Consider the following 22932-nt stretch of genomic DNA (forward strand, 5'->3'; position numbering starts at 1 on the left):
CCAAATCTGGCAACTTTTAAGACTGTGGACTTCAGCTCCCAGAACTCCCCCGCTGGCATAGCTGCAGTTGGAAAGAATTTTGGAGGTCATCTAGCCCAACCCCCTGCTCAGGCAGGACACCCTAAGTGGAATTTTCCTCCATTGCAATTTTACCATGTATTTTACCAGGACAGGATAGATAGGACAGGCTAGAAAAGTCAGTGCCCTCCTAAACCTACCCAAGCACTCCGAGTTTGTTAGCGATGTCCATTTTGCTCTCCAAGTTCATGGTGACGTAACCTATACTATTTCAGACAAATGGCTGTCCAGACTCTTCTTAAAGACTTCCAGTGTTGGAGCACCTACAAGCTCTGGAGGGAAGCTGTCCCACTGCTTAATTGTGCTCACTGTCAGGAAGTTCCTCCTTAGTTCCAGGTTGCTTCTCTCCTTGATGAGTTTCCATCTGTTGCTTCTTGTTCTGCCTTCGGGTGCTCTGGAGAAGAGGTTGACTCTTGACAGCGAATTGCACAGCCAGTGTCCAAATGGAGTCAGAGAAGCCGACACAAACTTGCAGCTTTAAATAAATACATATATTTTACAACTATATATATAGTGAACTAGATAGTCAGGCAAACAGGAGCATGATCAGGTAAATCAGGGGTGGGGAACAATGGTCCCTTTATGACTCCTAAAATTCCTCAGTCAGCATGGCTGGCTGGGGAATTCTGGGAGTTGAAGTCCACAAGTCTTAAAGTTGCCAAGGTTGGAGACCCCTGAACTAGACTTTATCACTTGGTATGGAGGAGCAAAAATAAAAAAAGGAATTTCAGCAAGGAGACACATTCACATACCCACAGTGCACGAGTGAAGACTCGGGAGACCAAGGGGTCATGCATACCCATTTTTTCTCACAAGTGTTTTTATTAAAGTGTAAATATCCAGGCAAAACGAACCAGCTGCACCCAACTCACCAGCTGACCAGCCAAGCCACAGCCCGGCCCATGATGAGAGGCAGTGGGCCACAGCTACAACATCTCACAGACGGGGGGGGGGTCCTGCCCAACCTCAAGCGGCTCCCCTTCCTCAAGAGGAAAGGATGCTCCAGGTTGGCTGGCCTCAACACAGGACCCAGGATGAATACTGCAGGCAGGAGGAGGAGAAGGAGGAAGTCTCCAGGACATGGAGGGAGAAAGGAGCATGGGACACTAGCCCCTCGGCACCTGGTTGACACTTCCTTGGCTGTAGGCCTGGGGGGGTCTCTTCCCTGAGCTGCTGCAACCACAGGGCTGAGATGCAAAGGGGCGATGGTCTTTTGCCCCCCCCCCCCTTGCAAGGGTTCCCCAATTTCTGGGAGGAGCTGAAGGAAAACCAGCAATTGCCCAGCCCCTCTAGGCCAAGGGGACTGGGAGAGGAAGGGTCACTACTGCAATGGCTGGGGAGGGGAATGGAAGAAGCAGCAGCAAGGGTGTGCGCTGTCGTTTGCATCTGTGTGCGCAGAGAAGAGAACCACCACCGAGAGCCCTCATTCTGCCTTCGCTTTTGCTGTCGGCAATTTGGCCAGCACCCTGGGGAGAAAAAGAGAAACTGAGCCAGACGGACAGAGGAGGACTCCACTTTCCGAAGCATTTTACCAAGTCTACCTTGAGTTAACAGGGTTGGAAGAAACCTTGGAGGTCTTCTAGTCCAACCCCCTGCTCAGGCAGGAGCCCCTGTGCCTGGAATATGCAACCCTGGAAACTTTAAGACCTGTGGACTTCAACTCCCAGAATTCCCTGGCTAGCACAGCTGACTGGGGGAATTCTGGGGGTTAAAATCCACAAGTCTTAAAGTTGCCAAGGTTGGACACCCCTGTCCTATGCCATTCTGGACAAACGGCTGTCCAGTCCCTTCTTAAAAGCCTTAACAGCTTCAGTTCAAGCCTGAGGGCAAAGCACACAGCACCCTATTCGGTCGAGCAACACATCAAAACGTCTTGGACCCTTTGGGGTCCATTGCCCCAGTGGTGGGATTCAGCCGGTTCGCACCAGTACGGCAGAACCGGTAGCTACTTTTTTGTTGTTCAGGCCCAGAATGGACTTCCAGAAGTAGCATCCACACAGAGAACTGGTTGTTCACCTATTTGAATCCCACCACTGCATTGCCCCTCTTTTTAAAATGTTTTCTTTCTAGATTGACATTCCAGTTTCCTTTATCCCAACAAAAAAGGCAGAAATAGCTATCTTCTGAGAAGTGTTTTGCAGGCCCACATACTGGATCCAAGGAAAAAATAATTTAAGAAAATTAAGCCCAGAGTCACTCAGCAGTGAAGTTGGCAGCACATACATTAATTAAATAAGTATTAGGTCAGCAATAAATGAAGCATGGAGCCCAAGAAGGCCTCCGGATGGCTCGTTCCCCACCCACCCTGCCCCATTCGATATGCTGGAATTTCCTGAACTTACTTTGCTCTGAGGCTGCTCAACTGGTTCCTCACCAGCCCTACGTACTGGTCGATCTGTGCCTGAATGGAGGGAGGAGGAGAAGCAGGGATGAGCCCCTCCCATAATAAGAACACGGAACTAGCTGTTGCTCTGCCCCCTCCTCGCACTTTTGAAAATCGCTCCTCGGGGTCAGGCCAATGCAGCATCTTATGGTCACGTGATCAAAATTCGGACGTTTGGCAGCTGACTCATATTTATGACGGTCTCAGCGTCTCAGGGGTGTGTGTGTCACATGATCAACTTTTGAGACCTTCTGATAAGCAAAGTCAGATTTGCTGAACAACCGGGTGACTAACTTAACAAGTGCAGTGATTCACTTAACAACTGTGACAAGAAAAGTTGTAAAATGGGGCAAGCAAGATGAGCAGCAGGAATGAATTCTGCTCTGGTCCTTTTTCAATGCCAGTTGTGAATTTCGGCACCTTCCCCCCCCCCAAGCCAGCTACTCACCTGATGCTGCCTGTAAAGCAGAGGGAAGGTAAATGCACTTATCACACCTGTGGGAGAAAAGGAGGGGGGTCAGTCTCTTATTCCTGCAGGGCCCCACCCGGGAAGCCCCTCTCCTCCCAGACTCTCTCCTTACCGAGGATAAGCAACGTCAGACCATTGAAGACGGCTCCCACGTAAGTCAGGACGTAGAACAGGAACGCAAACTGAAGAAAAGAGTGCTGGGAGTCAGAACCGGCTGAGAGCCCGGGAAGGAGAGGCAGAGGGTCCCATCCTGGCAGGGCTCTGGAAAGTTGGGTGCCCAGCCTGTGCCCGCCCCGTCAGGAGGAAGCCAGCTGGGCCAGAGTGAGGCACATGGCGCAGCCGGGTTTGGGGCACCTCCGTGCCGACTCCGGGCCTAACGAAGTCCATGGGGCAGAAGGGATGAATTCTGCCTGCATCTCTGTGACTGTTTATTGCATCTTCAAGATGTGAGGACTTCACGAGTCTTAAAGTGGCCAGGATAGAAAAATGCTGATTTATTGCATCTGTTGCAAGTCGATCTTAATGGAGGAACCGTCCTGTGCAATCTAGCTGGACATGGGATCCGTGGACCAATTGGGCCTGATCCCTCAAGATGACATCCTTGTGGCCTGCAAAGTTCTGGCAGAGGCTGGGGGGGGGCGGTGCTTGTCACAATGCTCAGCTGGAAAGGGGTTCCTTAGATGCCTGGGGCTCACCTTGAGGGACTCCACCGTGTCATCCACCAAGAAAAGGCGCTGAAGAGTCTTTGTGCCCCAGGTGACCCGATGCACCACCCGCTCGGTCAGTCGCTCCAGCTGTTCTTTGGACAGCCCGAAGTCTGCATCCAGCTGGGCCCTGGCAGGCAGGTAGGAGGGGGAAGGGAAGGGAGGGAGGCAGGGAGACCACTCAGCCGAACCCACGCCTGGCTGTCTCGCCTTCCCCCTCCAGACGGGGGTCCCTGGCAGCCCAAGAGCCGGGGAGACCAACCCCGTTGGCTGGATCGTCTGGGCTTACAACAGCAACCCCACTGCAGGGGAGGGCAAGGGGCCCACGTTTGCCCAATTCAAACCAGGAGAGGGCAGCTGTCTCGGTCGTGCCCCTCCAGCAGGAACCCCCGGAGGTCAGCCAGGCCACAAGACCTGAGCATCAAGACACCCCACTGGCAGACTCTCCCCTCGGTGCCCCTGGCCATCCCCCAAACCCTGCAAGCATCCCAGGGATCCCGGCCTACTCACTGGAAGGGGTGGTGCCCGTCTCCCCGGCGGACCAGCTGCAGCACCTTGCTGTATCCTCTGAGTGAGATGGTGATGCCAAGGGCAGCCAAGGAGAGGTAGGAGGCCACGCTGATGATGCTAAAGTGCATCAGGCAGAGCAGGGCCACCATCAGCGCCGTGAACGCCAAGGCCGATGTGCGGGTGTCCCGCCAGTACACCAAGTCGGCCACTGCAGGGGAGGCAGAATAAGAGTTGGAAGGGACCTTGGAGGTCTTCTAGTCCAACCCCCTGCTCAAGCAGGAGACCCTAGATCAGGGGGGTCCAACCTGGGAACTTTTAAGACTTGTGGATTTCAACTCGCAGAATTCCCCAGACAGCTATGCTGGCCAGGGAATTCTGGAAGTTGAAGTCCCCAAATCTTAAAGTTTCCAAGTCGGCCACCCTTATCCTATACCACTGAGGACAAATGGCCGTCCAATCTCTTCTTACAAACCTCCAGAGCACCCACAACTTCTGGAGGCAAGTCGTTCTGCTGGTTAATTGTTCTAACTGTCAGGACAAAGCACAACTGAGTTGCAGCCAGCCCTGGGAAAGTACAGTGGAGTCTTGATAGCAAGGTGGGCGGCAGGTGCATTTAAGAAATAATAAAATAATGATTTGCTTTCAAGGGAGACCGAACAAAACGTCCATGCTGCCAGTCCTCATGAACAATGCATAATGACTCAAGAGCTGATGCCACTAGGATCTACAACCTCAGACTTGGCACAGCAGCAAGCTTGCCATACCAATTTCTTCTCCCTCCCCCTATTAATGTACAGACTCCACCTTGAGCCCCACAGAACTGAATTTAGATCCACCAGAACCAGGAGACATTTGGACTTAGGAGATCTTCCGCAGGAACCGTCCTTGGAAACTCGTCTGCTCCTTTTGTCCCTGAGTGAGGCTCTGGGGCTTTTCTTTATGAGAACCGGCCCAGACTTCTTCCTTCAAGCCTTAAAACCTGATGGATATTTTGCAATGTCACATTCAGACAAGAAATGAAGAAAAGGCCAGTCAGGGTCCCAAACTGTGTGTCCTGGAAATGGTGGTGGGGGACGTTTTTGAATAAGAAGCCTATGAAGGTTGCCCCTCCACCCATGTTTAACGTTAAGCAAAATTTGCTTCATCCTAAAAACAAGAGCTGAGGGGCCCTGATGAAACAGGACGAGGTTGCTCTTTCTGCTTGGGCTTCCTGTCCTTTAAACATCTGGCCCCTTGTGGTCAACGGCACGAGGCTCCCCTGAAGGATGCCAGCTTAACCACCCGCTTCCCATTCCAGGAGGCAGGAGGGGGCAATCGTCTCCCTGACCCACACCGGTGCAGCTCCCTGGCTACAAAGACAGCTTGGAGGCCCCTCCCGTCTCCCCCCCAGGCTCTAAGTCCTCCACCATGTTCCAAAAAAGGAGATGCCGACGACCCCTCGCCCCACAGCCTCCCCCCCCCCCCGCCAGGCGTGGCTGCCCACGGCAAGCACTCTGCCTGGGTTGAGACAACCTGGCTGACTTTCCTTGCTGGGGCTTCCACCCTGGATGCAACCACTTGCAGATGCAGTCCAGGGCGGGCAAGAAGTGGGAGATTTATTTATTTTTATTTTTATTTTAATTCCATTTATATCCTGCCCTTCTCCGAAGACTCAGGGCGGCTTACAAGCTTAGCAGATGGGCATTTGGCTGGCATTTCCACCTTCTCTCTCACCCCCCCCCCCCCGAGAGGAGCCGCCGTCACTCCAAAGCTGGTCCCAGGCTTTCCTGCTCTGCAAAGATGGCGTGAAGGGACCCCACCCATCGGGGGGAGGAGGCAGGGAGGGCAAGACGCCCAGGGCCCTGGCAGCTGTCCCACACTCCCCCCCCCTTAACTGACAGGCCCAGATGCAGTCCAGTCGCTTAAGGAATCTGGGGAGGCATGGACAGTCCTGGGGGAGGGCTGACGGTCTGAAGCAGGCCCAACGTGGCAGTTTGGGGGCTCCTGGCATCTGTACCCTACAAGACTTATGTCCTGCTCCCCAATTTACATGGCACCCCTCCCTTCTCTTCCCCAAAAGGCTCCCTCCCTTCAGACAGGGTTCCCACTCAGTTAAAGCCCCCCTCCCAACAAGCTCAACCAGGATCCTCCCCCCACTCCAATTCCCCTGCCTGGCAATGCTCGGAGGGCATAATCCTAATGGGGGGGGACCCACCTGTGCTTGCCATGGCGATCCCCTTTTCTTGCAGTTCTGAGGCTCCTCGCTGCTCTGTGGAAACCTCCCTGAGCACCAGTTCTGGGCTGGAAGGGGGGGCTGCTTGGGGGGGGGCTGAGGAAGCGCAGGTGGGGGTTGCTATTTTTAGCTGACGAATCCCAGCTGCCTCGTCCCCTCTGGAGCCCCTGCCTGCTTCGCCTGGTCCTGCTGGATGGAGGCCACTTTGCAGGCTCCAGCCTTAAAGGGAGCGGCAGCCCACCCTCAGCGGTCTGGGGAGCCAGCAGCTTCGAGATGGGGTGCAGGATCCCCCCCAAAGAAGCAGGAAGGTGAGCAACAAGGGGCCGGGCACGCAGGGGTTGAGGGGCTCAAAGTGACCGATTCCGGCTGACCCTGCACGGCAAGAGTCTGGGAGCACAGGAAGTGAACCATCCCCCCCCCTTTAACCATTTGCACTAGCAACTAACTCGGGCCAGGCGTGCGATTGGGGGCTTCGCCTTGGTGCCCACATTCCAGCTAGCAAGGCTGCCTCAACGACTGTTTTCCAAAGCGGCTATTTCCATGTTTGACGAGGTATGAGAGCATGTCTTCCCTTGTCTCTGGTGTTCTGAGTTTGGGTGCTGTTATGCATGAAGCATGGCCTCGAGCATTTGAAGCTTGGGAAACAAAAGGCTGCCCTTTTCCAGATGCTAGCGAGATGGTCTTTGCGGACTCAGTGCTTGACCGAATCGCTTTTCAGCAGCCCCTTTACCCTGATTTGAGAGGCAGGGGCCTTCATTGCCACCCCTCCCCTGCTTTGGGAGAAGGACAACTCGGTGGGGATGCGTGCTTTAACTCAGGGGTCTCCAAGTTTGTGGACCTCAACTCCCAGAATGCCTCAGCCAGCCAAGCTGACAGAGAAGCAGCGCCTGCCCACAGCAACTCAGCAGGCCCCACGGAAGGCCACAAATTCTCTGGCTGAGGAAACATTAGTTCCTTTAATGTGTTTGAAGCAAAGCCAACAGGAAGCTTTGGACTGCAGCTACAATCATGCCCAGCCAGTGTGCCCACCACTGCAATTCAGAGTGGTAGCTAAGTCTGTATTAAAACAGCAGCACTAGCAACAGAGAGGTGGGTTTCTTCCTTAAAATCTTGCACTGTCGGCCACGGAGCGTCTTTTGCCAGACAGAGGGTCCTGGTGCTGGGGGGTGGCGAGGGGGGGCTCTTTAGCCTGGGCCGGCCCAGACTCCTCGTCCTTGCTCGGGGAGGCAGGGCAGAGTGGCGGAAGGCTCCACGGCTCCAATTCTGCTTGGCTCAGCTCTGGAGTTATTTATATGCCTTGCCTTGACGTGGCTGCTATCCCGGTCCGGGATCCACGCCAGGGGCCTGAATAAGGTCCTTTCCTGGGAGAAACAGCCCGACTAAGGCCAGCAAAGGCAGGAGGGCAGCCCAGGCCGCCCCTCCCCCGCAGGGCTTCAGGGGGACAACTGCGGCCAGGAAAAGGGGACCACGTGGCTCTGCAACTGTCACGTGAAGCAGTTGCCAGTTGGGTCTGAATTTCGAGCACGTGACCACGGGGATGCTGCAGCGGTCCAAAGCGTTCTCAGTGATGTTGTAACTTCAAATGGGCAGTAAATGAAAGGTTGTAAGTCGAGGACTATCTATATGGAAATGGCAGACTTCTACATAGCTCTGCAAAAGGCCCAGGTTGAACCTCTGGCAACTCCAGGCGGGTGGGGAAGCAGAAGAGACGTATGCCTCTTCCTCACAACCGCTCTTCCTCAACGCTGGATAGCCTAATCAAGTGACCTGTCTTCCCCATCCTGGCCCTGCTAGAGGAGCTTGACTTCTTCTCCCATCACCCTCTGCCAACATGCTGGCATTGCAATCTGACGTGCCTGCTGGAGATGGGGCAGCTGGGCAGACCCCGAGCAAAGACCAGAAGCCTGGGGGAGGGGTGCTCCTCTCACTCCTGCCCCCAAGGAATGCTGGTGCCAACCCAGCTCCAGAGCCTCTGAATGAGCAGAGCGACTGGTACGCCCAAACATCCAGGTGGGGTCAGCACTGCAACAAGGCGAAGCCCCCAATCGCACGCCTGGCCCTGAGTTAGTTGCTAGTACAAATGGCTAAAAGGGAGGGGGGGCTATTACTTCCTTGGGACCTTGTAGCTACCATAGAAAGTCTTTGGGGGGGGGCAACTGCTAGCCTGGCCAATCTAAATGCCCCTTTTCCCGTGCTAGTCAGCTCACCTAGGAAGTTCAGGATGTTCTCGGACTGGTCTGGTTCAACGTGGAGCTGCTCAGGATGGGGTTCCTGGCCGGGCCCCTCTTCCTCTTCCTCAGGTGGGGGTGGTTGGCAGAACTCTGCTGAGGTCAGTGCTCGGTCTTGGGGGGTGTCAGCACCACAGGAGGCGCCTGCTTCAGAGTGGGAGGCTAAGGCAGCAGGCTGAGAGGGGGTCTCCCTGGGGTCATCTGGAGCAGAGTTCAAACACCAGGAAAAGAGGTCAGGGCCCGAGATCTGCAGTAGGGCCCACCCCTTCGCCCTTCCCAGTCCGGCTGCCTTTCCTGGTCTCCCCCCAGGCGGCACTTTGATCTCACGCTTAGGAAATCTGCCCTCAGCACAACTTCGCAGGGAGCTGGATATTTTTCAAACTGAGAAATCCCTTAGCATTTCTGTGGCTCATAGGTTAGGATCTGCCGCTCTGGATGGGGGACAAACTCTGCCAGCCCTTCTCCTTAAATTCATCGGAATGAAGAGTGGGAAAGATGCTACGGAGCCCTCTTCACATCAGCCAGAAAGCATGCTTTGTTTTTCACGTTGAAAAAAAATAAACAGATCAACTCTCCACACGCTGAACAATGTTTGATTGATCGAATATTGCTGCGGAGGGATACGACTCTGAATCCTGCCGTGATGCTTTGACCGAAGAAATCCCACCCAGATTCCACCCTTTAGAAAATCTCTCACTCTTTGGCAAAGGGCTAGAGACAGAAAGAGGCCAGCCCCACTTTCTGTCTCTCAGGGCTGAATTGTGGCCCCTTGGGGCTCTCTGGCCCTTTTCTTGAAGAGGTTTCATGACCCAGCTGGGTGACGTCTTCCATGCTGGTTGGGTCATGAAACATCTGCAAGAAGATAAACCAAGCTCAGATAGCATTAAGGACTCCACAGCTGTCCTCCTCCCCCTCCCCCTCCCCCTCCTCCCCTTCCCCAAACCCCACTGCCTTCTGGGACTGGCGAAAGGCCTGCCAGGAGACAACCAAGCTCAGAGCGCACCAGGGACCCTCCAACGCGGCCCTTTCCCTGCAAAACCCAGGATGGCTGGCCAGGGAAGAATTCAGCCTCCACTGCCCTTCAGAGATGGTCCTTCCCTACCTGTTCCTGAGCAAGCCGTGCTGCTACCTCCTTCCGTCTCCACCGCTGGCGATGGGGGCGTGGGGCACGGAAATGCCTGTTCCTCCCCTCCGGCTGGGTCCAGGTCCCTGCCAGGGCCCACCCGGGAATCCCAATCCAACGGAAAGTCATCCAGTCCTGGGACACTGCCTGAAGGCAGGGCTCCCTCTACCTCCGGAGATGGGCAGAGGCTGGGAATGTTCTCCAAACTGTCCCCCAGGGCCGGCACAAAAGTTTCACAAGTCTCCGTGCGGGGCAGCAGAGCCCTTGTCCGGCGGGTCTGGGAGTCACGCCTGCCCCGATGCTCTGCTGCACTGGGGCTGCTGCCGGAGGGGGTGGCAATGGTGATGTAGGAGAAAGTCAGCTCCCGGGGGGTCCCCCACTCCACAGAGCCCTCCTCCTCCTCTTCCTCTGAAAACTCCCGCGCTGTCTGCAGTTCAGGGAAGTCGGACTCCTCGTTGGCTCCTGCAGGAGGAAAGGGCCTCGTCTGCAGTAGGGGAGGCTGCCCGGTCCTTTCCCTGGATCAGAGGGCGCAGGGAGCACGTGGAGTCACGCTGGGCCTGCAAATCCAGCCACAGGCCCCACGGGGCGAAGAGCAGCCCGCTCAGTGGGGCTTCCACCCCTGTGACTGGGTGCCACCTGCTCCCCACACCGGGTGACATGGCCACAAGCGCCAGGGCCGGATTTGGGCAGCCACTGCCTGGCATCATTGCACTTTGCATACTCACCATCTGTAGAGTCAGGTGTGGTAGAGGCAGTCGAAGGAGACTCTTCTGCAGGAAAGGAAGGAAAGGAGCCGTTCCTAGACATGCAGCCAAGTATTTATTTTATACCCCACCTTTGTTATTTTTATGGGCAGGGCGGTGCATATATCTAATGCTAGTTCTTCCTCCTGTTATCCCCACAACCACCACCCTGGGAGGTGAGTTGGGCCAAGAGCGTCTGGCCCAAGGTCACCCAGCCGGCTGTCATACCTAAGGTGGGACTAGAACTCCCCTCACTAGACCAAACTGGGTCTTCTGCAAGATCAGGGCATAGCCCGGCGCTCGGCCAGTCTTGGCCCTCTAAGAGACCAGAGAAGCAAGGAGGCCATCGCTGTAATTCTGGTCCATTAACAGCCTGTCTGGGTCATAAGTCTTGCAAATACCATTTCACAATTCAGGGTTTGATTGCTGCATGCCAGGTTGGGTCAGTTGTGTCTCCTGGCTGTGCTAAGACACAACAACAACAACACCTGATGCCTCCTCAACAGCTACACCCTGGATGGTCAGACTCCCCCCCCTCCCCCGTTCCTTCTGCTTCCATCACTGCTAGCAGAGGAAATATCAGGGAATGGCTGGTCAACAATCAAAGGCTTGGAAGCTGGCAAAGTCGGGGGGGGGGGGGGAAACAGGCTTACTTAGCTTTCACAGGGAGCCTCTGAGTCATTTTGAAAGTGGGATTATCCCAGAGGCCCAGGGTCTGGGATGGCCCTTTGGACAAAATGCACATTTCAACCTTCACTGGGTTACCTGTCTACCTGAGGCCCTCCTTTGCACCTACTCTGGCCAGGAGATTTGAGCGTCGCAGCGCAACATTTCTGGACCATAGGATGGACAAGGCCACCTGCATATTTGGCTACTGCTGTTTGTGGATGTTACCTACTCCATCCTGGTTTTGCGCCTTGTGAAAAGGGCTGTCAGTGTGCAAAACAGGGACTGACCTCTGGGGTCCCTAGATGTCCAAGGGGGGGTCAAAAGAGGGGCAACCTATCCAGGCCCCAGCGGCTCCAAGCCCCCCCCCCCACTGCCCACATGGCAAGAGAGATCAGCACAGAGGCAGGTGGGGGCGGAGGATCCAAGCCACAAAAGAGGCAAGGTTGCCCCGAGCGCAAGCCCACTACAGCCTTCCCTAAGAGAGCTGCACCTGGCCATCTTCCCTGCAGATAGACTGGGCAGAACCCCCCTCTGGCGCCGGCCTTCCTGCCTCCCCTTGGCCCGCGCTGCTCATCCAGCGGCCCATCCGGCCATTTTTCCTCCGGCCACTCGATGAGTCGGCCCAGCCCGCTCCCTGCCCCATCAGGCCACCCGCCAAACCCCGTCACAGAGACCCCCTGAAAAGCCCCCCTCCCTCCCCCCGCAGACCGCAGCGCTCCAGCCGGGGCGGGAAACGGCCGCCGGTCCCACCCAGAGCCTGGCAGCTGCGCCGGGCGGCATCCCAGCATCCACAGCCCGGAGGGTGGCGGTGCACGGGGGCGCCAGGTTGCAAAGGGAAGCCCCCGGCCGCCGGGCCTGAGGGCGGAGGCGCCGCCGGGCGGGGGGCGCTTCCGCGGGGGGGGGGCGGGGAGGGGGCCCGGCCCGGGCAACACCTACTGCAGTGGGCGAATCCCAGGACCTGCCCCATCGCCCCGGCAGCCGGCCGCCCCGAGGGCCATGCGGAGCGCCGCGGCGGTGAGCTCCGACCGCGCCGCCGCCGCTCATCTCCCCGGCAGCCCCATCCGGCCCGGGGAGCCAGCGGGACAGGCCCCGCGTGCCGGGCGGCGAGGGTCCCGCGAGGTCAGCCGCACGGCGGGCGAGGCGGCGGCGGCGGGGACAAAGGCGCGGCGGCGCGGCGGGCGGGCGGGCGGGGACGGCGCGCAGGGGGGGCGCTTGGGGCCGCCGGCTGGCCGAGCTGCGGAGGGTCGCTCGGGCCGCCTCGGAACCGCCGGGCCGCCCCCTGGACAGGTGCTGCTTCTGCCGGCCTCCCCTCCCTCCCTCCCTCCCTCGCCCGCCTGCCACTCAGCGCGCGGGCCCGCCCCCTTCGCTGCGTCTCCCGCGCCTGTGCGCCTCCCGCCCCCCCCCCCGCCCCCCCCGCGCGCTCCTCGCCGCCCCCGCCGCCGCCTGTCCTGCACCTGCTCGGGGCGAGCGGAGCCGTGCTGGGTGCCTGGGGGTCCCCGGCGCTCTCGACGGGCTGCGGGAGGCCGGCCGAGGAAGCCGGCGGGGCGCTAGGATCTGGCGCAAGCGGGAGCCCCGCCTGGTGGGCGCCCCGAGGGCCAGGAAGGAGTGGGGGGGGAGGACTTGGGGGCGCCCCTGCCTTTCCTCGCGGGCCAGGAGTTGTGGCTGCTCCAGCACGGGAAGTTTTTAAGAAGAGGCTGGACGGCCGCTTGTCTGAAATGGGTCTACGGTCTCCTGCTTGAGCAGGGGGTTGGACTAGAAGACCTCCGAGGTCCCTTCCAGCTCTTTATTCTGTCATTTCAATTAACTACAGTGACTCACTTAACAACTGTAGCAAAAAAGGTCGTATAATGCTCCCACCCTGCAGGCCTTCAGCAACCCTCAGTCGGCTTGTGGCCCCAGCAGGGGATTATCACACTGGAGGTAGTTCAATCCGAATAGAACTGGAAGGGACCTTGGAGGCCATCTAGTCCAACCCCCTGCTCAGGCAGGAAACCCTACACCATCCAGCCACAGCCTCTGGAGGGAAGCCGTCCCATTGGTGCTTTGGAAAATGGGTTGACCAATAGAAGATCCCACCCTGCACACCCTGTCCCCTCCCTCTGCATCTTTAATTATAATTATATTTTTATTGCTATTAGTTATTTCCCATATTTTACTGTTTTTGATGTTGCAAGCCGCCCAGACTCGCCTGTGGTGAGATGGGAGGGCCAAATAAACTTAATAGGTAAGTACCTGGGTGCACCTCGCTTAACAACTCTGCTCCCAGTTATGGTCGTAAGCTGAGGAGCGCCCGTGGCCTGCCTGCTTTCACAGGCCGCCCCTGGGCTGATGGGCTGGGTGGTCTTAGGTTGCCCTTGGGGTCCGGTCCGGAGATAGAGATGGCACAAAGCGAGGAGAAGCTGCTGCTGGATCGGAGGCCAATTTGCTGTCCAAATATTGTCAAGAGGCTCTAATGCCTCCTCAAGGCCTGGTCCTCTTGCCCCCACCCCACCCCGCCCCCGCCCGGGAATGCAAGAGGTTGGGTGGGAAGAGGCTTCAACTGCACCTTCCTATCAGGCCAGGGGGGCGGAGGCACCAGAAACAGACCCTGCCCGGCAGGCAGGCCCTCTTCCTGCCCCCTTCAGATGTTGCAGGCGGGGATCCAGGCAGAAGGCGAGGTAAGGAAGGGCAGGGGCTGCAGGGGGAGGGGGAGAGCGTAGTTTAGGCAGAGGTCCTGGCCATTTTCTTTTGCGTTATTTCTACCCTGGGAAGGAAGGCGTGTTGGGGGGGAGGGGTGACAGAGAGAGCAAACATCTTGAAAATCTTTCAGTGATTATTCGTGGCCTGGCCATTCCCAGAATGAATCTGGCTGCTTGTGGCTGCATTGTCGTGGCACAACAGTTCTTCCCTGGAGAGGCGATAATTGCCTTTTCCGGTGCTCCAGGTGACTTTTGCCACTCTCCTGACCTACGAGCTGCTTAGAAGGGGCACTGGGATTCATTCAAATATTCTAGAACTAATTAACAGAATAACAGAATTGGAAGGGGACCTTGGAGGTCTTCTAGTCCAACCCCCCCGTTCAGGCAAGAAACCTTATAATATTGCAGAGAAATTGGACAAATGTCCAGTCTCTTCTTAAAAGCCTCCAGTGATGAAGCAGCCACAACTTCTGGAGGCCAGAGTTTCCACTGATTAACTGTTCTCACTGTCAGGAAGTTCCTCCTTAGTTCCAGGTTGCTTCTGTCCTTGATGAGTTTCCCTCTGTTGCTTCTTGTCCTGCCTTCGGGGGCTTTGGAGAATAGATAGACGCCCTCCTCTTCTTTGGGGTGGCCCCTCAGATATTGGAAGATTGCTATCATGTCATCCTGAGACCTTCTCTAAATTATTCCTTTATAGGGGAAACAGCTTCTCAGTGGTTGTCCACAAGTCTTTTTACTCACCCATTGGCCCACGTAGCTTAGGATCTCCTTGCTCAGAGGAGGGAAAGGGTATCTGACAGCAAGGGGGAGAAGGCGATTTACACCCGGCCTTCTCCAGTTCAGCAGCAGGAGGAGAGGTGGGGGGTTTTTGCTAAAAAGTGTGTCTTAAAATCACAAGGCTGCCCAGCCACATTTATACATTTATTATATATCAATCTTTTTATTTATATATCAAACGCATGGCTGTCACTGCTGGGGTGTGACTTTCCTTTGAAGATGGGAAACTGAGCCAAGCCTTCCCTGGTCATAGAAGGGGACACCCTGCAGCCTTTGCAAACTGCCCTTAGCGCAGGCGCGAGCACAAAATGCTGGCTGCAGTCACAGTCACAAACAAACAAGTCCACGCCAGAATGTGGAGGTTCCTGCAGGGATGAACTCTGAAACCTCCTTATCTCCAAACAGCAACTTTTGTCCAAGGTTGCCCGGCTCTCCTGCCTTCACAAATACCTGAGGAATGTGTCCCTTTCCTGCAGCCCTTTGGACTGGCAGCTGAAGGAAAAGGGGTGTGTGTTATCCCCTAAAGGGCCTAAACAGTGCTATTGAAGATTGGGGAGTGGGGGGGGGAGTTTGCAGGCAGCACACAAGTATTGCTGCCAGCTGAAAAGGGGTCCAGAGCCAGCATCGGGAAGCGCATTCTGACAGTCAGGCTGTCTCTGGTCTCTGCTTAAAAAAGCCTCTCCCCACACAGACAGCAGTGAGCCAGCCGTGTGTGGCAGCAGCCAAAAACACTAATATAATCCTTGGTTGCATAAACAGAGGCATAGAATCAAAATCACATGAAGTATTAGTACCACTTCATAAAGCTTTAGTAAGGCCACATCTGGAATACCACATCCAGTTTTAGTCCCCCCATTACAAAAAAGATGTTGAGACTTTGGAAAAAGTACAAAGAAGGACAACTAAGATGATTAAAGGCCTGGAGACTAAAACATAGAAAACCAGTTGCAGGAATTCGATATGGCTAGTCTAGAGAAAAGAAGGACTAGGGGGGGATGTGATAGCAGTATTCTAGTATTTGAGGGGCTGCCACAAAGAAGAGGGGGGGCAGCCTGTTCTCCAAAGCAGCTGAAGGCAGGACAAGAAGCAACGGATGGAAACCAATCAAGGAGAGAAGCAGCCTGGAACTAAGGAAAAACTTCCTAACGGAGAACAATTAACCAGTGGAACAATTTGCCACCAGAAGTTGTGGGTGCTCCATCTCTGAAGGCCTTTAAGAAGAGACTGGACAGCCACGTGTCTGAAGTGGTACAGGGTTTCCTGCTATAGTAGAGAGTTGGACTAGAAGACCTCCAAGGTCCCTTCCAGTTCTATTCTGATTGATTCATTGAGAGACATATTTGTCTGCTGATACTTCAGGAGGGCCTGGGAGCCCCAAGCCTGGACGGCCAGCAGGTCACTTCTGCTGATGGTTTGAAGGGCAGGGGAGACCAGTGTGTGTGGGGGGCTGGGATCTTTGAAGAAACGGGGGCAACCTGGTCACATCTTCCCACCCAGAAGGAGACAGCAAACTTCATTGCTGTTGAAGCAACAAGGCCTTCTATTGGGGCAGCGGGGGGGTGGGGGGAACCCCCACATTACACTGAGCCAAAATGTGGCTCCCTTCATTGGATTAGCAGCTGAGTGCGGATCCCAGCCTGCTGAAGACACGGTGCCTAAGCCCACCAATCTTTCACTTGCTTGGGCTCACCACCTCCCCATTTCAATGGGGCTCCAGCTGTGGAACTTCCTGCTGGATTGTGTCCTGCATTTCGGCGTCTGTGTGATTTGTTTCTGAACTTCACCCTCCTTCCGCTTCTTCCTTCTCTCTCCCACCCTCCAGTTTCGTGCCCCAAGGAGTGAAGAAGGATGGGAAAAGTGGAAGACAGTGCCAGGCTCGTGCCCAGTGAGCGCCTGCCCTTGCTGGCCCAGGCGGCCCCCAGCGCCACCTACCTGAGCCAGCAGGAAGTGGCCGAGCAGGGCAGTGCCGCCCCCTGGCCCGGACTCCGCAAAGCCCTGATCAGCCTGCTGGGCATCTTCTTTGCCTGCCTGCTGCTCCTGGCCGTGGCCCTGCTCCTCTCCCTGCCCCGGCCTGGCCCACCCCTGGGCTGGTGGCAGAAGGCCGCCTTCTACCACCTGCCCCCCTCCTCCTTCCCGGACTCAGATGGCGATGGGTGGGGAGACCTGGCAGGTAAGGACAGGGAGGAGCGACTGCTGGGCAAATTGGTTCAAAGCAGTTGGTGCCCCTCAGTGCCCCCTTCTCTCCATGCAGGCGTCAGGCAGCAGCTGGACTGGTTGGTGGCCCTGCCCATCCAGGCCTTGGTGCTGGGCCCCGTCCTTGAAGGCAGAGGGGCCAACCTGAGCCAGATCGTTCCTGCCCACGGATCGCTGGCACAGCTGCAGGCTCTGGCGAGAGATGGGCGCAAGAGAGGTACTGGGCAGGGCTGCTGGGTGGGGCCGGAGACCAGTGCTGCTTTGCTCTCAGCGGCCCCAGATCCAAGGTACTATGAGGGGGTGGTCAGCTGCTGTGGTGAGCCTGGTGCCCCGAAAGAGGGGACTGTTTGGGGCCTGGCCTGGCCTGGCCAGCTCGGGTGGGACAGTCCCGGACAGACAGCATTTCTGGACAAATCAGATCCAGGCCAGATACTGGATAATATCTGGGGTTGAAGAAAGGGCTGATGGGCAGGATAAGGGAGGCTCACGAAAGAGACGGGGCAAAGCAACCCCCCTCCTCGTCTGCTATTCTCAATACGGGGGGCGGGGGTGTTTCCTTAAGAGATCCCCACAGCTGGATCAAGTAAAGTCCATTGAACTGATGCTGCCTGGGAGATTCTGGGAGTTCATGTCCACAGGAGGTTGCCCAGGTTGAAACACACTGATTCAGTGATTGCTCTGCTTCCCCAAAGGGCTGGCAAAGTTCCTCAGGAAAAACCCCAGGCAGTGACAAGACAAGGTCCTTTCCACTCTCCCGTCCTTCTTGTCTCTTGAGGTAGACTGCCTCTGACCTTGGATGCTCCATTTGGTTGTTTTCTTTATCCATGTATTTCCATTTATATGGCTGGTCAGGTCAACATGCTGACTTTGGGCAATGAACAGCAGTTGAAAACAAAAGAATTCCAATTTTTGGCTAAAAGCTGTGAATAAACATGTCCTTCATTTTGTCTGATACAGTTTACAATCAGTGATACAACTATTAACAGAATAACAGAGTTGGAAGGGACTTTGGAGGTCTAGTCCAACCCCCTGCTCAAGACCATTCCGAAATGGCTGTCCAACCTCTTCTTAAAAACTTCCAGTGTTGGAGCATTCACCACTTCTGGAGGCAGCTGGTTCCACTGGTTAATTATTCTCACTGTCAGGAAATCCTTCCTTCATTCTGGGTTGCTTCTCTCCTTGATGAGTTTCCATCCGTTGCTTCTTGTCCTGCCTTCGGGGGCTTTGGAGCATAACGTGACCCCTCTCTTCTTTGGGGCAGCCCCTCAAATACTGGAAGAAAGCTATCGTGTCACCCCTACTCCTTCTTTTCACCAGACCTATCCAATTCCGTTCTTCCTGTGTTTTAGCCTCCAGTCCTCTTTGTTGCAACCTAGGATTACATTGGCTTTTTTGGCTGCCGCCGCACACTGCTGGGTCATATTAGCACACCTTTCAGCAGTGATGGCTTCCAAAAATTAATTTTGGGTCGATGGCTGCTTTTTTTTGCCACCCGCATTTCTTCCTTCCTGACCACCCAGGAATCCGAATCCTGCTGGAACTTCCACCTTGGGAAGAAGAAGGGGACCCAACAGCTGAGAGCAATCAAACAGCGCAGCTCTTCAAGGTATCACTGGCATTTGAAGGCTCCCAAAGGTTCAGAGGTGGGCTAGGGGCAGGGGTGGCCTCCATTCTCCATGGCAGTCAACCATGGCTTGGAATCAGACTGAAGGGAACGACATCCTGGCTGCAGAGGGGCAAAGCCATCACTTTGGCTGGCTCAGTTCTGCACTTTTCAGCTTAAAGTTGTCCTTTTCCACGCCCTGGTTCTGTTCTCTGCTGAAGAGCATGCATCTTGCCCAGAAGTCAGTCTTACTCTATTCAGGGACTTCCAGCCAGGGACCCTTCTCTTTTGGGCCTTATCCTGCAGGAGGCCCTACAGTTTTGGCAGTCCAGAGGCGTGCACGGTTTTTTGGTGACCAAGGACCCTGCCTGGCGCCTCCTCAAGGTGAGTTTCACTACTGGAAATCAGCCTGAAATGCGGGCGACGTGTAGTAACAACCCTAAACTGTGCTGTGGCTTGTTTTGCTTGGCCATAACATCCTCTAGGAAGTCCCTGTCGCTCGTAACTGGATTTAGGGTTAATGTGATGTGTAATTCCTACCTACTGTGGCTTATTCAATGAACACCAAACAAAAACAGGTGTAGCACGGTGTATAAACTTAACTTGTATATGCATTTGTATTGTATATGTATGTGTTTGTCTGTATTTGTATTGTATATGCATGTTCTTGTTGCAATGCATAAACCTAACCTTCCTAGTATACAACAACTAACCAGCAATCAAATATCTGCACACCACAGGCAGAATCACTTCGTTTTATGTCTTTTTTCTCTCTGCTGCATTTGGGTGCTTCTGAACATGCCTTTATAGGACATAACATTTTATAGGATCCAAGAGACATCAGCCTGCTTGTTTTTACGCTACTTCTGTTTTTTCTTTCTGCAGTAAGGCAGAAAAAACATGGAAATAGCTGCACAGGGATCTCATGGGAATTCCTGGCTAGAAGTATCCCTTCTTGCAGTGACAGCAAACAAAACATAAACTTTAGTTTTTAAACTGTTTACATTTCATTTTATTGCTGAAACAATGGATTGGCGGGGGGGGGGAAGAAGCCGTTTCCAGGCGAGCTGTGCATGGTGATGGGAGGCTCTTGGCTGAATTTCTGTGCTGCAGGGAGATTGCATTTTCCTTGCTGCACGTGTGCACAAAGACAGAAAAGCAGACAGACAGACACCCCCCCCAACCCATGGTACCCCTCTAGATCTGGCCTCTTTGGTGTGGGGCTTGGGAGAGAAAGGGTAAACCTTCCCCAAAAAACTCTACTGAATGAATACAGATCACGCACCATTCTCTCAGGCTTCCTTCCCCACGATCCATCGTGACATGGAAAGGAAAAGGTGCCTCGGTTTTGTTTCAGAACTACAGATCGGAAAGATTTAAAAAGCCATACTGCTAAAATTGCAACCTGGAAGCTATCCTTATTTTTTAATTACTGTACTGTATCATTAAAGTACTCTGCTGTACTTTCATGTCAGCATTTTTTTAAAAAAATATTTTAATACTTAGCTGAGAGCGCACTTTAAGGGGAATGATGTATTGTTGTTTAATGGAGTTATAAAATGTGAATTGCTGCATATGTTAAGAGTGGAAATGGGACCACTTCACTGTCTGATGTTTTGCTGCTGCGATTAAAATCTGGAAGACTTCGAACTGCAGCCCCAAGGACAATGGGCCTTCAAACAAAGCCATGCTGATGTGCAGGAGGCCTCTTGGGAGAGGAAGCCCAGAGTCCCCAGACCAGGACACCTTAGTGATTCTATCTTAAACAGCCCAGGATTGGGGAGTGACGGATGTTTGTGAACTGTGATTGCAGGTCTTGAATGCCTGGGGCGCCCTTGATGACCGGAGGCAGAGTGATCCGCGGGAGGAGGGGTGAGCCAGTTGCATTTCCCGTATTTTGCAATTCCCCTTCATTCCAGCAGGGCGGGCACCTCTGGTGGCAGCAGCGAGGAGTGCAGGCGTGGGGTGCCAGGACAGAGTCCAGATTTTGCTCTTCCCCTGCAGGGCCCTCATCGTATGGGACCGGAGTGAGACCTGCAGCACTTCTCACAGGATGCCCAGCAGGGTCATCCTCACCTGCCACTTGCCGGGAACCCAGAAAAATCTGTCTGCTCAGGCACTGCTGTCACTGGCACAGGGATCCCTGCAGCTCCCGGGCACACCGTGGCCCAGCTGGGCAGTAAGGAAGGGATTTCTGGGCACACCTTGGGGGTCTGGCTGGTTCTGCTGCAAGCACACCAAAACACTGGAAGCCAAAGCTGTTTATAGGAACATGGGTGGAATCCACTTCTCGTCACCAACATGGTGCTCTGGCTGGGAAGGCACCGATCCAGGCGGGATCTGCTATGCCAGCAAGACCTTGGGAGCCACTGGAAAGAGGCGAGGCAGGGGAAGGGCATCTAGGCAGCTGGGCCCAGAGCAGGAGGACCCAAAGGACCAAGAGATGCTCCTTTTGTGTTTTCTTCCAGGTGCCCAGGGGACTCTCGCCTGTTGGGGGCTGGGAGAAAATCCTTGGGGTGCTGCTCTTCACCCTCCCAGGAGTGCCACTGGTGCAAGGGGGACCAAGATCACCACTCCCACTGGAGTTCGACTTGATGGTGAGAAAAGCCCCAGCCCCCCAAGGCCTGGCCAACCCTCAGCCTTTGCAACTGTGCCAAATAATAATCTCTCTTTGGTGGGGGGAGGAAGATCCACTTTTACCCCTCCAAAAACAGAGTTGGAAGGGACCTTGGATGTCTTCTGGTCCAGGAGTCTCCAACCTTGGCAATGCTGGCTGAGGAATTCTGGGAGTTAAAGCCCACACACTGTAAAGTTGCCAAGGTTGGAAAGCCCTGCTCCAATCCACCTTAGTCCAACTTCCTAAAAAGGCCCAAAATCACTGGGGGGAAACATGTATCAATATCAACATTATCTTGAATTAGGGGCAGCTTCAGCAGTAAAAGTGGACCAAAGCCCACTTCAACTAAACAGTGTCACTTGCCTTTGTATGAATTTAGCCATGTTTTAAACGCTGGTTAGGCAAACCGTATGTGGGGATACTATTTTCCTGGAAGAGTCATTATATTACTTTAGCCTCTGAAACCCAACTTCAGGAGAACTTGCCACTTTATTACTGGTTTTAAAAGTTTCTTTTTAATCTGAACTATTTTATGTCAGAAATATTTTTCTAATTGGCTCACAGTTTTGATTAGCTAGAGTGGAATTCGAAGCTTCATTCGTGGCCATGCAGTGGACACACAAGCCACCCACATAGATGGACGAGACAGGCCAAGGTGGCACTTTGCAAATCATGACATCACTGGGCATCTGATGTCACCCGATCACCCCACAGCCATTGCACCCAGGGAAGCCCACGGGCACAGGTTCAGGTTCCGGAGAGCAGAGGCCAGGCTGGCGGCCAGGGACAGGCCTACTCAGTGGCCCTCTGGAGGAGAATGGGGCTTTATTCCCATCGAAGGGCGTGTGGCTGGCTGGCGTTGGAGACATTCTCGGCACAAATGCGTACACCACTTCTAGGGAGGGGAGACTGCCTGAGCGCCACCAGCTGGGTACTTCAGTATCTGTGAGAGCCGAGCTTTGTTTTATATGACGGGGCAACCAGCTGTCCTCTGAATAAGAGCAACAGCACAGACTTGCATTCTGCTTCGTGGCGCTTTCCAGCAGGCCTTCCCAATGTCCGGGCTGCAGCCCGGCACAGATCCGTGGGCTGTTGGGAACCAGGCCGCACAGGCAGCAGGCGAGCAAGCAAAGCTTTATCTGGCGTGAGGGACCTAGGTTGCACGTGGAACCGTGCCCCCCTCTCCCCCCCCTCGGTCCTTGATGCCAGAATGGTTGTGGACCGCTGCTTTGCAGCCCTCCAAGGGGTTTACAGGGTCAGCATGTTGCCCCCAACAATCTGGGTCCTCATTTTATTGACTTTGGAAGCTAGAAAGCTGAGTTAACCTTGAGCTGATCAGGATCAAACTCGTGGCTATGGGCAGAGATAGCCTGCAATACTGCATTCTAACCACTGTGTTACCATGGAATAGCGACCAAAGGGAGGCTGTAGTTCCAGATGAACTCATGTGTTTTCTGGGACCGTTTCAGCTGCTGTGGTCTCTCTCTCTCTCCCCCTCCCTCCCCGTCAGGAAGGAGAGCCCCGCAGAGCCCCGCTGGCAGCCCTGTACCAGTCCCTCCTGGCATTGCACGCAAAGTCCTTCTCCTTACACAACACCGACTTCGCCCTGCTGCCCCTGCCCAGCCACGCCGAGGACCTGGTGGCTTTCCTCCGGCCGGGCGCCTGCTCCAGTGTCCTGGTCATCCTCAACCTGGGAAGACAGCCCACCCAACTCCGCCTGACGGAGCTTGGCTTCCCAGGGTGGGCCAAGGTGGTGCTCAGCACCCATGCCACACCCCAGGAAGAAGCCAAGGTGGAGATGGTCAGCCTGGTGCCCCAGCAGGCCCTCCTGCTCCAGGTGCCTCGAGGATACCAGCCGTGACGGGCAGCCACGGAACTCGGCCAACTGGCAGCTCACAGAATAAGAAAGGAACTGTTGCTGACCCCCAAACGCACCCTGTTGCGG

General features: G+C 55.0%; 2 protein-coding genes across 2 annotated transcripts; one reads left to right on the forward strand and one right to left on the reverse strand.

Moving 5' to 3' along the window:
• Nucleotides 1-874: 874 nt before the first annotated feature.
• Nucleotides 875-12150, reverse strand: RTN2 (reticulon 2). Its single transcript, XM_081335380.1, has 10 exons — nt 12056-12150; nt 10433-10477; nt 9687-10169; nt 8564-8785; nt 4145-4352; nt 3626-3764; nt 3043-3112; nt 2910-2956; nt 2421-2479; nt 875-1544 (listed from the first exon to the last, which is right to left on the reverse strand). The coding sequence occupies exons 1-10, from the start codon at nt 12084-12086 to the stop codon at nt 1502-1504; spliced, it is 1347 nt and encodes a 448-aa protein (XP_081191506.1). The 5' UTR covers nt 12087-12150; the 3' UTR covers nt 875-1501.
• Nucleotides 12151-16416: 4266 nt separating this feature from the next.
• Nucleotides 16417-22890, forward strand: LOC308671970 (amino acid transporter heavy chain SLC3A2-like). The gene is made up of 8 exons (XM_081334507.1): nt 16417-16744; nt 16826-16984; nt 18288-18373; nt 18677-18754; nt 20184-20242; nt 20375-20549; nt 20839-20967; nt 22498-22890. The coding sequence occupies exons 1-8, from the start codon at nt 16423-16425 to the stop codon at nt 22846-22848; spliced, it is 1359 nt and encodes a 452-aa protein (XP_081190633.1). The 5' UTR covers nt 16417-16422; the 3' UTR covers nt 22849-22890.
• The last annotated feature ends 42 nt before the right edge of the window (nt 22891-22932 follow it).

This window comes from Vipera berus (genome assembly GCF_964194415.1).
Source record: "Vipera berus genome assembly, chromosome: 9".
Lineage (NCBI taxonomy): Eukaryota > Metazoa > Chordata > Lepidosauria > Squamata > Viperidae > Vipera > Vipera berus.